Source organism: Dryobates pubescens, chromosome 16 (assembly GCF_014839835.1).
Source record: "Dryobates pubescens isolate bDryPub1 chromosome 16, bDryPub1.pri, whole genome shotgun sequence".
Lineage (NCBI taxonomy): Eukaryota > Metazoa > Chordata > Aves > Piciformes > Picidae > Dryobates > Dryobates pubescens.
Window position 1 is genome coordinate 19,557,974 of NC_071627.1, and position 13,814 is coordinate 19,571,787.

At 42.9% G+C, this 13,814-nt stretch overlaps 2 protein-coding genes across 3 annotated transcripts; both read left to right on the forward strand.

The window, feature by feature from the left end:
- The first annotated feature begins 272 nt into the window (after positions 1-272).
- MED7 (mediator complex subunit 7) lies at positions 273-1,966 on the forward strand. 2 transcript variants are annotated; one of them, XM_054168376.1, is made up of 2 exons: positions 273-308; positions 903-1,965. In XM_054168376.1, exon 2 carries the CDS (start codon positions 922-924, stop codon positions 1,612-1,614), a length of 693 nt encoding a protein of 230 aa, XP_054024351.1. In that variant the 5' UTR covers positions 273-308; positions 903-921; the 3' UTR covers positions 1,615-1,965. The 2 variants fall into 2 exon arrangements, with proteins under 2 accessions (XP_054024351.1, XP_054024352.1); XM_054168377.1 differs by having other exon boundaries at positions 298-358; positions 903-1,966.
- A 2,729-nt stretch (positions 1,967-4,695) lies between these two features.
- On the forward strand, positions 4,696-12,209 carry HAVCR2 (hepatitis A virus cellular receptor 2). Its single transcript, XM_054168570.1, has 8 exons — positions 4,696-4,853; positions 6,779-7,123; positions 7,552-7,602; positions 9,437-9,516; positions 9,748-9,804; positions 10,725-10,839; positions 11,443-11,482; positions 11,921-12,209. Exons 1-8 carry the CDS (start codon positions 4,808-4,810, stop codon positions 12,012-12,014), a joined length of 828 nt encoding a protein of 275 aa, XP_054024545.1. The 5' UTR covers positions 4,696-4,807; the 3' UTR covers positions 12,015-12,209.
- The last annotated feature ends 1,605 nt before the right edge of the window (positions 12,210-13,814 follow it).

A 13,814-nucleotide genomic window follows, 5' to 3' on the forward strand; every position in this document is an offset into this window, starting at 1 on the left:
TGCCACGTCCCGACACAGCGCAGCACCCTACGGCACCACAGCCAGGCTACAGAACCCAGCCACGCCCTCCACGGGCAACACGCCACGCCCCTCAGGGACTAATGGCTTGCCCCGACCCTCGGCTCCTGGCACCGCCTCCCCAGCGAACCCCTGCGCTGAGTGGAGCAAGCTTCTGACTGGTGTTCGGCAGGACCAATCAGTGCGTGCCGCCCCGAAGCCGGCGAGCCAATAGATGGGAAGGGAAGCGGGCCGGAGCCGGAAGCGGCGTGGTGGTGGTGGTGGTTTCGCTGAGGAGGCTCGGCGGGCAGGTGAGGACTGGTGGCTTCTTGGCTGTGCTGAGGGGGGTTTCTTCTGCCGAGTACGTGGTTCAGTCGCCAGTGGGGTCTTTCTGTAGGGGCAACCCTGCCTTGTCTCTCTTTATCAGTGTCCTGGCGAGCCCCGCGGCGAGACTTGGGCCTTCCCAGAGCCTGGCCTGGCCCACATCAGGGCAGGTCGGCGGCGGCTGCGGAGCCGCGGCGGGGGCGCGTAGTATCCCATGGCGATACTTGCCCGCCGGCGCAGTGCGCGGTTTCCCCTCTCGTGGGGCGCTGTGCTAATGGGCCAGGCCTCAGCTAAGAAAGAGGATCCCCCTTCTAGTGGCAGCTCTGGCTACAGGCTGGTCTGTCCTGGTTTGGGAAATGAATGCTTTATATGAGTCTAGTGATGTTAATCCTGCTAAAAATATAGCTTGAGGAAAAGCTAACATGGATGTATTCGGGAGATTCTTGTGTTCTACATATTGAGATGGCTTTCTTCTGGCCCGTTTTCTCACAGCCAGCTATTTTATGTTGCCTTTGTTTCTCTTTACATGATAAAGTCGTCTTGCAGTTTGTTAAATGTATATTTCTTGGGACATTCTCTAGGTATTTTTGCCTGGCAAGAATGGGTGAACCTCAGCAAGTGAGTGCTCTTCCTCCGCCTCCAATGCAGTACATAAAAGAATATACTGATGAAAATATCCGTAAAGGCCTGGCTCCAAAGCCACCTCCACCTGTGAAAGACAGCTATATGATGTTTGGTAATCAGTTTCAATGTGATGATCTGATTATTCGACCCTTGGAAAGCCAAGGTATTGAACGGTTGCATCCTATGCAGTTTGATCACAAGAAGGAATTAAGAAAACTTAATATGTCAATCCTGGTTAACTTTCTGGATCTTTTGGATATCTTGATAAGGAGTCCAGGGAGTATAAAGCGAGAGGAAAAACTGGAAGACTTGAAACTGCTTTTCGTTCATGTCCATCATCTTATAAATGAGTATCGGCCTCACCAAGCTAGGGAGACACTAAGAGTCATGATGGAGGTGCAGAAACGTCAGCGTCTGGAAACAGCAGAGCGATTTCAGAAGCATCTGGAGCGAGTTGTAGAGATGATTCAGAACTGCCTGGCTTCCTTGCCTGATGATCTGCCTCATTCAGAGGGAGGACTGCGAGTGAAAGTGGAGAAAATGGATATAGATGATAGCAGCAACTGTCTTGGGCAGAGTGAAATGCAGAGAGAGCGTTCTGGTGGCAAGAGAGATCAGGTTTTGGACAAAGATGCAGCTATGTGTAGCATTATTGATGAAATGACGTGAGGAAAACACTACTTACAGTGAGAGGCAGAATGGTTTGCATTGGACAAGCAGACAAGGTGTTTATTGTGTGCCTGTTGGAGGTTGTGAGTGACTGGGCAGATGAAAATGTTTTCTGTTACACTTTGACACATTCTACTTTTGTTGAGTATGTTGCTTTGTTATTTTTTTCCCCCCACTTGCTTTATAGTGTGAAGCCAGTCAGGGCTCTGACCAGAAGGAATTGCATTTGGCAGTTCCTGCATTTCAAGTAAGTGCTAGTTGTGTACAGTTTCAGTGGCTCCTTCCAGGAATGTGTAATTCAATATTAAAATAAAATGTGTGAAGTCTGCAAAATCCATTCCTTCCTAGGTGTTTTATTCGTGGTATAACTCTACTCAAGAGAACCTAAGAATTCCTTCATTGCAGATGTTATGTTGTGTAATTTGACATACAGAAACACGCTCTAGGGAGTCTCAAAAGAACTAAATGAATTAAAAATAATTGGATTTTTATTTTCTTAGATGTAATTCACAATCAGCTTAGGAAAAAGTAGTCTCTCATCACAGAGGTGCTTAGACTTGCTGATACTTTGCAGCTAATATGTATGCATGGAGTGACTCACTTTGTAGTGCAGGTGCTCTGTATTTGCCCTTTAGGTGGGTTCTGTGCCCAGCTGAGCATTTTTCTCAGGAGGCAGTCTGCATAATTAGCCCTTGTCCTAGTAGAGAACATACATCAAATAAAACCTGCATCAAACATGTTTAAAGAACGTTTGAGTTGTGTCATCCCCCCCCAAAACAAGAGAAAAACACTGATTTGGTAATGAAATAGTGGCTTCTTTGCTCTGTCCCTTCTGTCAGGGAAATCCTACTCCCGTCTCTTTGTGGTTTCACACCACAGGATGGATGTTGTCTGAAGTACGTACAGCACCACAAAGCCAGGTAAACTTTATGGGTGAAGGAACTTGGAACAAACTCAGATTTAAAATGTGATCTAATAAGCCATGTCTGACTCATTTGCTAATTGTGTTGTTTTCAGGAACGTTACTTAAATGAGCAGGCAAAAGTATCTGGCCATTGTGTGTTGGGGACTGAACTCAGGGCAGATAAAGATGAACTGAAGCAAGTTTGTGACTCATTGGAGAACATCATCTGCTATTTTAAGTGTGCATGACATCACAAGTAGCAATAAAGAAGTAGAAACATGGTTGCTGGTTTTGTTTTTTTTTTTTTTTAGAAATGTATAAATAATTTTGCAAAGTTAACACTTTTATCCTTTATTGAGCCACCACTGTTTCCTTCCTTCTCTCCAGACTATTGCTTGTAGGTAACTAAAGTAGTTCCAAGTGAGCAGAATTAATTTGGTGCCTACTTTGCAAATGTTTCTTCTGTCTTCCACGTGAGACAACATTTAGTGCCTCCCGGATGAGAGAAGTCATGCACTGTGGAGCTACAGTTTGCCAGGGGTCTTTTAACTTTGCCCTTCAAAAAGAACTGTCTTAGCTACTTGGTGTTTTTCTGCTGATTTTTGGGGGACATTTTTATGCTCTCAGTAAAGTTACAGACTTGGGTGCCGTTGTTTCAAAATGCTGCAGAAGCTAAGTCCTAGCAGCAGTAGCTACCGATTGCAGTGGACTTGCTTGTGCAACCACTGAGGTAAATAGGGATCATGGGATTTAAAAACCACTTAAGGCTGCTTTTACTTTCCAAAAAGTTTCATGAATAATTTAAAAATTTTGTTAGTATATTCCCCCACCCCACCCCAGTTTAATGCAAACCCTTAGAAAGCTGTGAGAGGCTTCCTGGGCTTTTCACAGCCAAAAGAGTGGCTTTGTGGACAGGCCAAAGCATTCTGTACACGCAGGGATGTGTCACCTGCTGAGCCACCAGTATGATGGCATAGCTATGGTAAGTGGGGTCACACAGCTTCTGCTTAGAGCTGCTTTGCCCTGCCTTTTCCATTAGTGCAGAACAGTTTCAGGATCCTGCCATCAAATATCAGAGTTGTTTCTGTAGCAGCTGCCTGCAGTTTCCTGTTTCTCCAGAAACAGGAGGAGCAAAGAGGAAGCATTTTCTTTAGAATCCTGCTTCCAGCCAGCGCATGTAAAAATCCCCTTTTATCCCCCTTCTCTAAGTTCTCTCTACAAGCATGTTGTTAGTGTTTGTCTCTTGGCTACTTTAATTTTTTGGCTTTCCTTCTTTTTGCTGAAACAAACTGTCACTGGTGGCTCTCAGTGCCAGGTAGCTCTGTTGCTTCTGGTTCTAGCCCAATGTATGGTTTTGGGTGTGCTTCTGGAAGCACTTGTGTTATTTCAGTTATTGATAAAAATAACTCCTTGCAACAAAATTTTCCTGTATAAACCAGTGTAAAGTAGATTAAAGTTACTTCAGCCAAGAAGTTTGTTTGCCTTCGATCCAAATACAGAGAGGGACAGAGTGGCCAGGGGACACCGTTCCTCAAAAGCTGCATTTCAGCAGTATTATGTCAAAGCAAGCCTTGAACCTTTTAAAAAGACCTCTGTATTCTTTGTGTGTTACTTTATACAGCAAAAGCCCACATTCACACATTTTGAAGGGTCAGATGATGAAAGACTGCAACTCTCTTAGAATACAACTGTTTAACACAAGAACTGCTTGCTGATCCTGCCACATTAGAGCCACCAAAGCAAACTGCATCTGCCTAGAGATGCTCTGAGCTGCTTCTGTTAGAACCAGAAGCTGATGATTAAATGCTTGAATGCTTCTTCCCAGGAGTCTTGTTTTCTCAAGACCTTTTATTATGTATTTTATGTAATCTCTTACCCGAATTCTGTCTAGTATAGCACAAAAAAAAGTGTGGGGTGCAATATGGGGCAGTGGGTTACTGATGGCTGTATCAGCTTGGTGATGCTGACAGTAGTTTTGTCTACTGTAATCAGGCAGATCTGGAAAAAACGAGAAGTAGCTTTTTGAAGTAGTGCCAAATGTTGTATCCTTTCAGTCAAACCACAGTCAGCAAGAATTCAGCTGTGAATGATACCAACAGCACTTGGCTGTGCTGCTAGAGACTGACAGCCTAAGCACCGGAAGGGCAATCTGGATGAGACCGAAGGGCATTCTCGGGTGTGTCTGAGGATGTGCGCTAAGAAGTAAAACCAGAAGTTTACCAAAAAGGTTTTCTTGAATACAGGTGCCTGAGGGGTGAAGAGGAGTGCTGTTCCTTGCCTTCAGCCACAATGTCTTACTTCTGTACGAACTGGATTCTTCTGATCCTGTTTACAGGTAATGAAGCAGTATCTATAAGTTAAGGTGGATGGAAGTAACGTGCAGCAATACTTCAGAGGGTTGTGAGGAGATGTTCTGTTAAAATGGGAAGAGTGGCCATGTGGCACAGGAACTGCAGTCTTGTGTTATGGAATAGTACTTTATCACAGTGGCTCAATAACCTTCTGGTGGTCTTATCTCTTTAACACACAATCATGTTGAGGATATGATGGTTTTAAAGATGCTGCTTCTTGGGCTGTCTGTAGTCTTGTCAGTGAGTGATCTTTTGGGCAGTTTTCAGATAATAATGATCTGAGATGAGCAGAGAACTTGAAAGCATTTCAGAACAGATATAAACCAAGGATATTTCATCTCATCAGGCTTTGTGAAGATGAGCCCTTAGGATGACAAGAAAAAGGTCAGCTGTGGCTTATGGTAGATTTTTAGCCAACATGAGATTTTATTGGGACAAATTGGTATTTTCTCCTTTGTATTTCCTGAGGAAGCAGTCTCCCTAGGAAAATAGTGCTCTTGTTAAAGGCAAGAGCACTAAAACCAACAGGATGCTGAGTGGTACAAGTCTAGGTAGATAAACATTAAGAATGTAGTGGTAGAGTATGTTCTGCAGAAATAAAAGGGATCTTTCAGACATTATTTAGTTGGTGATGAAGCTTTTTATGATGACATTCATGTAAAGCTTATTTTTTTAGATATATATTAAATAAAATCCATTATTTTCAGAGATTTGTTTCTAGTATGCTGTTGTGGCAAAGCCTGTGGATGCAGACTTGTTTTTAACTGAGCTGAGGAAAGCAGATTTTTCACAAGGGATAATTGCACTCAAGCTATACAGTGCTTGGGAGTCACTTGTGCATGTTGGTGGACCTTGGGAGCTCCCTTCCTAATTATAGACTGGGCTAGACTTTATTACTAGAGATCATTTGTTGCCTATAGCTGCTGCAGAGAATTCTACCCCTGCAGTGTTTAAATGGATAGATCAAAATATTTACACTATGGTCCTATGTTACTGAATTTGAAGGGAAACAGGCAGTGGAAAGTATACACAAGCTTTCTTTGAAGTACAAGCAAGCAGGAGCCCTGCTGTGTAACCTGGAAGAAAGTTGGCTAGAAGATAGCTGTGACTGGATCACCAGAGCACAAATTATTTTGGCTGCCACTAAATATAGCTTTTATTAAAACCCTCCTTGAAAGGAATATTGACTGAAGAGGTCCAAATACAGCAAAATAAACATGAATAGGCTTCTGGCTGCTGGGTCTTGCTGTTTTCACTGAATAGCATGATAGAGCCTTCTGGAAATGTGAAAAATTGCTTTTAATGGGAACCAAACCAGTTAGAAACTGCATGAGGGAAGAAAACAAGGCAGTGAAAAAAAGAGGGTATAAAATTTATCTGAAAAACATCTTCTGAGAGAAAGAGACAAAAATCTGTCATTGGGGGTAAAAAATAAAAAGGGAAATGTGTTCAGCAGTGACCATTGTGATGGAACCTGCTGTTCAGTGGCTTGAATTTCCCACAGTGGTTTTAATGGAAGTCAGTGTCTTATTGTTCCCCTATAAATCACTTGTATTAAATCTGAACTAAGGGAAAAAAAAAAAGAGAGCTAGCAGACCAGATGTGGCTAAAGAGTTGTGCAGATCCAAACTCTTTTCCTCTCTTCACCTCTCTGCCTGGCTGCAGATGCTGCAAAAAGTGAGTTTCTTCTTTCTCTAGCTATAGACACAATCTGAAGAAATCACTGACTCAACCATTGCTCCTCACTGTGTCAGCCCTGCTGGGATTCACATCTGTTTGTGGAAATCCCAATCCAGCAGTGCCTGGTGCTGTTTGTGAGATGGGAGGTACTGGGTCATGCCAGGTATGTGAGAAGTTTTCCACTTGCATGCACTGTGCTCAACAATAGCATTTGTCTTTTTGTCCACAGGCCCCACAGTATCAGGTTCAGCAGTGAGAGGAAATGTTGGTCAGAATGTCACTGTGCCCTGCTTTTACAGTGTTGAGAAGACACAAGACATCACATCAATGTGCTGGGGTCGTGGCAGCTGCCCCACTTCAAAATGTGATCAGACCATTATCTGGACAGATGGATGGAAGGTGACGGAGCAGTACAACCATAGGTACACGTTGAAAGGGAACCTGCTGACGGGCGACGTGTCCCTCACCATTGTGAATGCTGAGGAAGCAGACAGTGGGACATACTGCTGCCGTGTGGAGGTCCGAGGGCTGTTCAATGATCAGAAAAATAATCTCAACGTTGTGATAGAGAAAGGTGAGTACAGAGGTGCTTTTTGCATGGTACACAGTGCCACTGAGATTTCTTAGAAGCACCACTGAAGAATTTAAGGGGAAGGACAGCATAGAATAATTAATTAAAGCGCTGTGCTTGTACCCTTTTCATAGAAAATGGTGCTTCATTTTCCCTCCTTGATTCCAGAGTAAAGCCCACAAAATCAGTACAGACAACTTTTTCTTTCCTTCCTTTTTTTTTTTTTTTTAAATCAACTCTTCCTTTTCATTTTTAGTTTTTCTCCTTGTAGAAAGCATAATAATAAAGGGAACAAGTGGCTGAGAGATGTACTTGTGCAGCTGGTGCTAGCAAGTTTTTATTATAGAAACACTTTCTCTTTTTCACTATATTAATGCACACTAAGGTCAACTATAACATATGTTGGTTTTGTTTTATTTTTTTAACATCAGCTAGGATCTCTACTGCAAGTCCTCACACTCACACCTCTGAACAGACCTCAGGTAACTTTTATCCAAGTATTCATCTCAATAGCGTATATAAACTATACTGCAAATGGGGATCTTAGGAAAGAAGCAAAATGATCATAGAAATGTCTTGGCTAAAATTCACTAAACATTGCCAGAGAACCAGAGATCAGAGCTTGGATTTAAATTCTGCCTGGCAGTATATAGAGAGTTCAACAGAAAGAACATGAGAAGGTTGCTTCCAGGTCTTTTGTTTAAGTTGATGCTTCATTGGTGCTGTGAGCATTGTTTTTCTTGTGGCTGTTTTTGTGTGTTGTTTTCTTTGCTGCATGAAATCTTATCTTGTCTTCTGGAAATGCATACTGTGTACAGTAAACCACCAATCTTTAGGAGCTGGGTGTGCCCACTATTTAATAAATGTATTTGTCACTCTATAACATAGAACTGTTTTATTTGGCTAGCTCAAAAGTGCATCTGACTCTGGATCCCATCGCAGTGGCAGACAGCAGCAAATGGAGCATCATAGAAACAGGGCAGTCATTTTATGATACAATGGCAAGGGATTCTTCCACCCTGGTATATTATGTTTCATGTCCTGTGTAGCCTATGCATATTCAATAATGTGAGGCTCCTCTTTTTAGTGGAAGAGACTGTGAAAAACTATTCCTTATGCAGTTTCCCCATCCCACTCACAAGTTTATAGACTTCTATTGTATGCCCACTCAGCAACATATTTTTTTAAGTCTGAAAAAGACAACTTTAATTTCAATACGCAAGAGAGAGCTCATAGTGTAATGATAGACTATTCCCTGGATTTTCAAGGAAAAAAAATAGGGATGCCAGATAGCAGGGATTTCTTTCTCCAGCCAAGCAACTCTAAAATGTTACAGCAGTTGCATTTCCTTTTTAGAAGCAGAAGTGAAACTTTCTCAGACTGTTTCTGTTCTGGTTGCAAACAGCATGGCTTCCACTCTTACCACTCACAGGTTTTCTTAACCCTTTGACATGGTCCTTAGCTGCTGGTGGAACAATTTTGTATGTTTTCAGAATACAGGTGAATAGGTGCAGGTTCATACAGAGGGAAACTGGGAAAGGCAGGTGGCCATGTTTCTCTGATGTAGGACTACTCCAGCAGTCCAAAGGAAGAGAACAGTGAAGCAGTTGATCCTGTCCTCTTCAGAATAATGCTTCTGGGACAAGGGCAACAACTTAAAATATCAAAGGAACCAGCTGGGATTGTCCTAATGTGAACAGGAGATTTTGTTTTCAGGAGGGCTGTATAGAATCTGACAACATGTGGAGAAATGGAGACTGATGATATGGAAGACAGAAGTTTGTAATTCTGAACTTTAAATACTGCAAAAGCTTTGCTCTGCTAAATGATCTCAAAGTATACTGCAGGTCCTTATGCAAACATATCACACTGTGGTTAGTCTATTATATAGCTGTCTGGGACTTTATAAGCATCACTAGCTTTGTCTAACTGTACCACTTGCTCCTTCAAGGTCCTGAGCTAACCTTAATTAGTTTGAATCAGAAAGTTTGCTTAGGCAGCCACTGCCTCTTCTTGGTTCCAAAAAAGTTGCCTACCTTGGTTGCTCTTTCCTTCTAGGCCCTGTACTGAGATAACAACAAGAGCTAAGTCTTTTCCTGGAAGGAATTCAAAGCTCTGAAAAGGGTGCCAGAGGCTCCAATATTCAGAGTTCTGTGCTGCCCCTGAAGACACCAACTGCTTTATGATACACAGACCTGAGACTCCTGACCAAGAGATACTTAAGCTTGGTGGTCCCAAGTTAGCAGTACAAATTCATCTCTGTCAAGGCAGAATGGTTCCCTGTGCAAGTGATGTGTTTTTCTTGCCTTTGCTCAGCTCAGGGGAGCACCAGTGAATCATCCTTTACCACTGCAGGAACGTCGCCATCGCTCTCTGCTTCGGAAGCTCCTCAGACTGTAAGTATCTCTGTTGTGCTGTAGCATAGTTAGACAAACTGCACAGAAATGAGAGGCTATTGGGTCATGCCTGCACTTCACTTGTACTCCTGAAGTGCAATTGCTAGGGAAAAAAAAAATATTCAGTCTGCAAATTCAGTGCTTGTGAAAGAGGGGAGAAAACTGCTTTGCCTGCATAAAGCACTTCCTACTAGCGCAGGAAGAGCTTTAGCAATCTCTGTTGCCTTTCAGGCCTCTCATCCCTGCTCAAGCACCTTGGACTGCTTGGATGTGACTGCAAACCTGCAGGTACAGCAGGATATGGGGAAGAGTTGAAACTGGGCAACCTGGCAGCACAGGGATGTCCTGTGCTCCCTGTACAGTGAAGTTCAAAGAGGCAGCTCTTTGTCTGTCCTGCTGAGTCCTCCAGCACATACTGCAGGATGACAGGCAGTAACATCACCCACATTTTATATGGAAGACAAGACAGCCGAGCTAGCCTTTGGGAAGGTCTGCTGTGGTATACTGCTGTGGGCATTTGTACTGCTGCATGTGCAGGCTGTAAGTCAGGAGCCATACTGTGTTTCACCACCTTTCCAGGATTTCTAATGAGAGGTTAGATATCTAATGGCTGGCGTCAGAAAGTTTTGCCTGAATAAAGACCAATCTAAGGAGAAGGCATATTTGCTTATTGGTATAAAGCCTTGAAGAACTACTGAACAAGCTGACAAAAGGGTGGGATAGCAGAAGATATTTTAATAATAAAAAATAATACCTTCACTTTAATCATAAAAAAGAATATCTTCAGTGAACAGTATTAAACCTGAACAAATGGGATTTGTCATAACTTCAGATCCTTTGGTAATCTCAAAAAATAATATGTTCAACAACATGCTCAGGGAGGTGGTGGAGTCGCCATCCTTGGAGGTGTTAAAAAAATGTGTAGACATGGCCCTTCAGGACATGGTTTAGTGGGCATGGGGGTGTTGGTTTGATGGTCAGACTGCATGACCTCAGAGTTCTTTTCCAACCTTAATGTATCTATGATTGTATGATTCACACAACTGTTAAAGTGATTCTACTTGAAACTAGTCCTGTACCTCACATTAGGCTCCTGCTCTCAAGTGTAATTTTACTGCAGGGTTGCAAAACACACAAATGACCTTTGGGTACTGTATGTCCTTGTTGCTTACAGTGTCACTAATGCTCATGTGGTTTGTGTTTGACAGAACCTGTCTGTATCGCTTCCCAGGCAGCAGTATTCAGAACATGGATTATACATTGGGATTGGTTTATGTGCAGTACTGCTAGCTGGCCTTATTTTGGCTCTGTTCCTCATTAGACGTAAGTACTTTTCACAAGTGGTTATTCAAGGTACATCTAATCACAGCCATGGCAGAATGCCACAAGTCTTCTGCTTCAGGGAAGTGAGCTAAGGTCTGTGATGGCTTTACCCTGTGCCTTGCTCTGTGGTTGCTTGCTCAGCTCCCCACCTTTAGCCCCTGAAGCACAGAAGGGCAAGGTGCCAATGTTATTTTTTCATCTCAGACTCCTTAGCAACCAGTCGACCCAGGGGCTGATGAGGAGATGCATGGTACAACCCCACCTCTCCTGCCCTACTTTTTTCCTACTACCCATTCCTCAGTTGCTGCAATGTCCCAGTCATTCCCAATAATAGGAGGGGCACTGGTTTCATAACTGTATCCACTCTTCTGTGTATTTGACTTCTTGCATAGAGGCTTGTGGTCAGTCTAAGCCATATGAATTAGATCTCCTGGAAACAATGGGGATTTCCTATGCTGAAAACATTTGTTTACAGTTCCCTTATTTAGTTTCTTACCCTTGAGTTGACTTTTTGAACCTGTTACTTTATTAACTTCTGATAGCTTACAGAAAATTACTTATTTTCTTTCTTTTTCCTTTATTTTGATTCTGGATGGACCTTAGAACATTTATCCAATACAAAGAAGACAAGTGACTTTGCAAAGTAAGTGCTCTGTTTCTGCTTTAGCTAACAGGACAAATTAGGTTGCAGCAAGAAAATGTTGTCAGCATGCTGACTATTCCACCATAGACTTTGACTTTCTTTTTTAATCTCAAATTTATAGGAAACACTGAACAAAAATAATAGTTCCTGCTACTTACCATTTATAGGAAACACTGAAAACCAAACAATTCCTGCTACTTGTCATTAATTAGTGAGCAAAAATGAGTGTCACTGTCAGTTCATTACATTAGGGGGCATGCAAAATTCAAGTGTGGGTTATCTCATAAATGGAAAAATGATTCATTATCAGTCATGTTTAAATGAGTGCTTTTGCATCTATTACAATTTTCCACTGAGCTGGTTGATTTACTTATCTGCTCTTGTGTGTTCCTGTTGCCTCTTTTTCGTTTAACCACGTGGCTTTCACTCTTTCTGCAGCTTCATTGCGTTTTGGAAGCCAGGAGGTTCAGGGAACCATAGCGCCCTGGAAGATGAGATCCATGCAGAAGAAAACATTTATATAATACACTAAGGACTGGATGCCTGCTTGCCTTCGTCATCACTGGGACATTCAATAGTTTGCAAAATATTAGCTGCTTGGCAGCTAAATGTGACTGGAATAGAATAGAATTAAGCAGGTTGGAAGAGACCTTTGAGATCATCAAGTCCAACCTATCACCCAACACTATCTAATCAACTAAACCATGGCACCAAGCACCCCATCAAGTCTGTTGCTAAACACTTCCAGTGATGGTGACTCCACCACCTCTCTGGGCAGCTCATTCCAATGGCCAATCACTCTTTCTGTGAAGAACTTCTTCCTAACATCCAGCCTAAACCTCCCCTGGCACAGCTTGAGACTGTCTTCTTGTTCTGGTGCTGATTGCCTGGGAGAAGAGACCAACCCCCACCTGGCTACAGCCTCCCTTCAGGCAGTTGTGGACAGCAATAAGGTCTCCTCTGAGCCTCCTCTTCTCCAGGTTAAGCAACCCCAGCTCCCTCAGCCTCTCCTCATAGGGCTTGTGTTCCAACCCCCTCCCCAGCTTTGTTGCCTAACACTGAAGCATTATTCACATCATTTTAATAAAACAAAAAAAAGCTGCACTTTTAATTAAAAACTTTATCAGTGTGTTCCAGAAACAGAAACCCCCACTGGCTTGAATGGAAATTACCAGAATCCCCTTATCAAACTCTAAAATAATTTCCCATTATATTTATTACCTGCCTCAAATTCTCTTTTGGGGAAGAAAGGAGGAAGTGCCAGAATGGCTACTCCATCACGAAAGGAAAGCCACACATGTTTTAAAAAGGTTTGTCTTTACTGTGTATCGCATCTGTCAGCTACAAGAGTCCAGAAGCAATCTCATAGCTGCCATGATAATGATAACTAGACTCCATCCCACTGACCACAACTCTCTGACATCTTTCCTTCAACCAGTTAACAACCCACCTCACTATCCAATCATGCAGATCATGCTCCCTCGGTTTAGCTGTGAGAATGCTGTGGGAGATGGTATCAAATGCTTTCCTGAGATCAAGATAAACCACATCTGCTGCACTACCATCACCTATCCACCTGGCTATGTCCTGATAGAACATTATCAGGTTTGTTAAACATGACTTCCCCTTGGTAAAACCATGTTGAGTGCTCCCAGTGACCCTCTTATCCTTGATAGGCCTGGAGACAGCATCTTTCCAGGGATGGTGGTGAGGCTGACCAGTCTATAGTTACTTGGGTCCTCTTTTTAGTCTTTTCTGAAGACTGTAGTGACATTTTCTTTCCTCCAGTCCTCAGGCACCACTACTGTTGCCCATGAATTACCAAAGATGATAGAGAGTGGCGTAGCAATGACTTCCACCAGCTCCCTCAGCACCTGTGGGTGCATCTTATCAGGACCTGCGTATTTATGGATGTCCAGATTGCTTAACTGATCCCTAATCCTGTCCTCATCAACCAAGGTGAACTCCTTTATTGTGACTTGGTCTGGGGCCTCAGGAGTCTGGTACTCCTCAGGACAGTCTCCATCAGTATAGACAGAGACAAAAAAGGCATTCAATAGCTCTGCCTTCACTTTATTCTCTGTTACTAAGGCATCCACCTCATTCAGCAGTGGGCCTACATTGCCTCTAGTGTCAGTTTTGTCTGCAATGTATTTAAAGAAGCCCTCTCTGTTGTGCTTGACCTCTTCTGCAAGGTTTAATTACAAGGAAGTCTTAGCTTCCCTAGTTACCTTCCTACATCCTCTGACAACAGCCTTATATTCCTCCCAAGTCACCAGACCCTCATTCCATGATCTGTAAGCTTTCTTCTTCAGCTTGAGTTTGTCCAAGA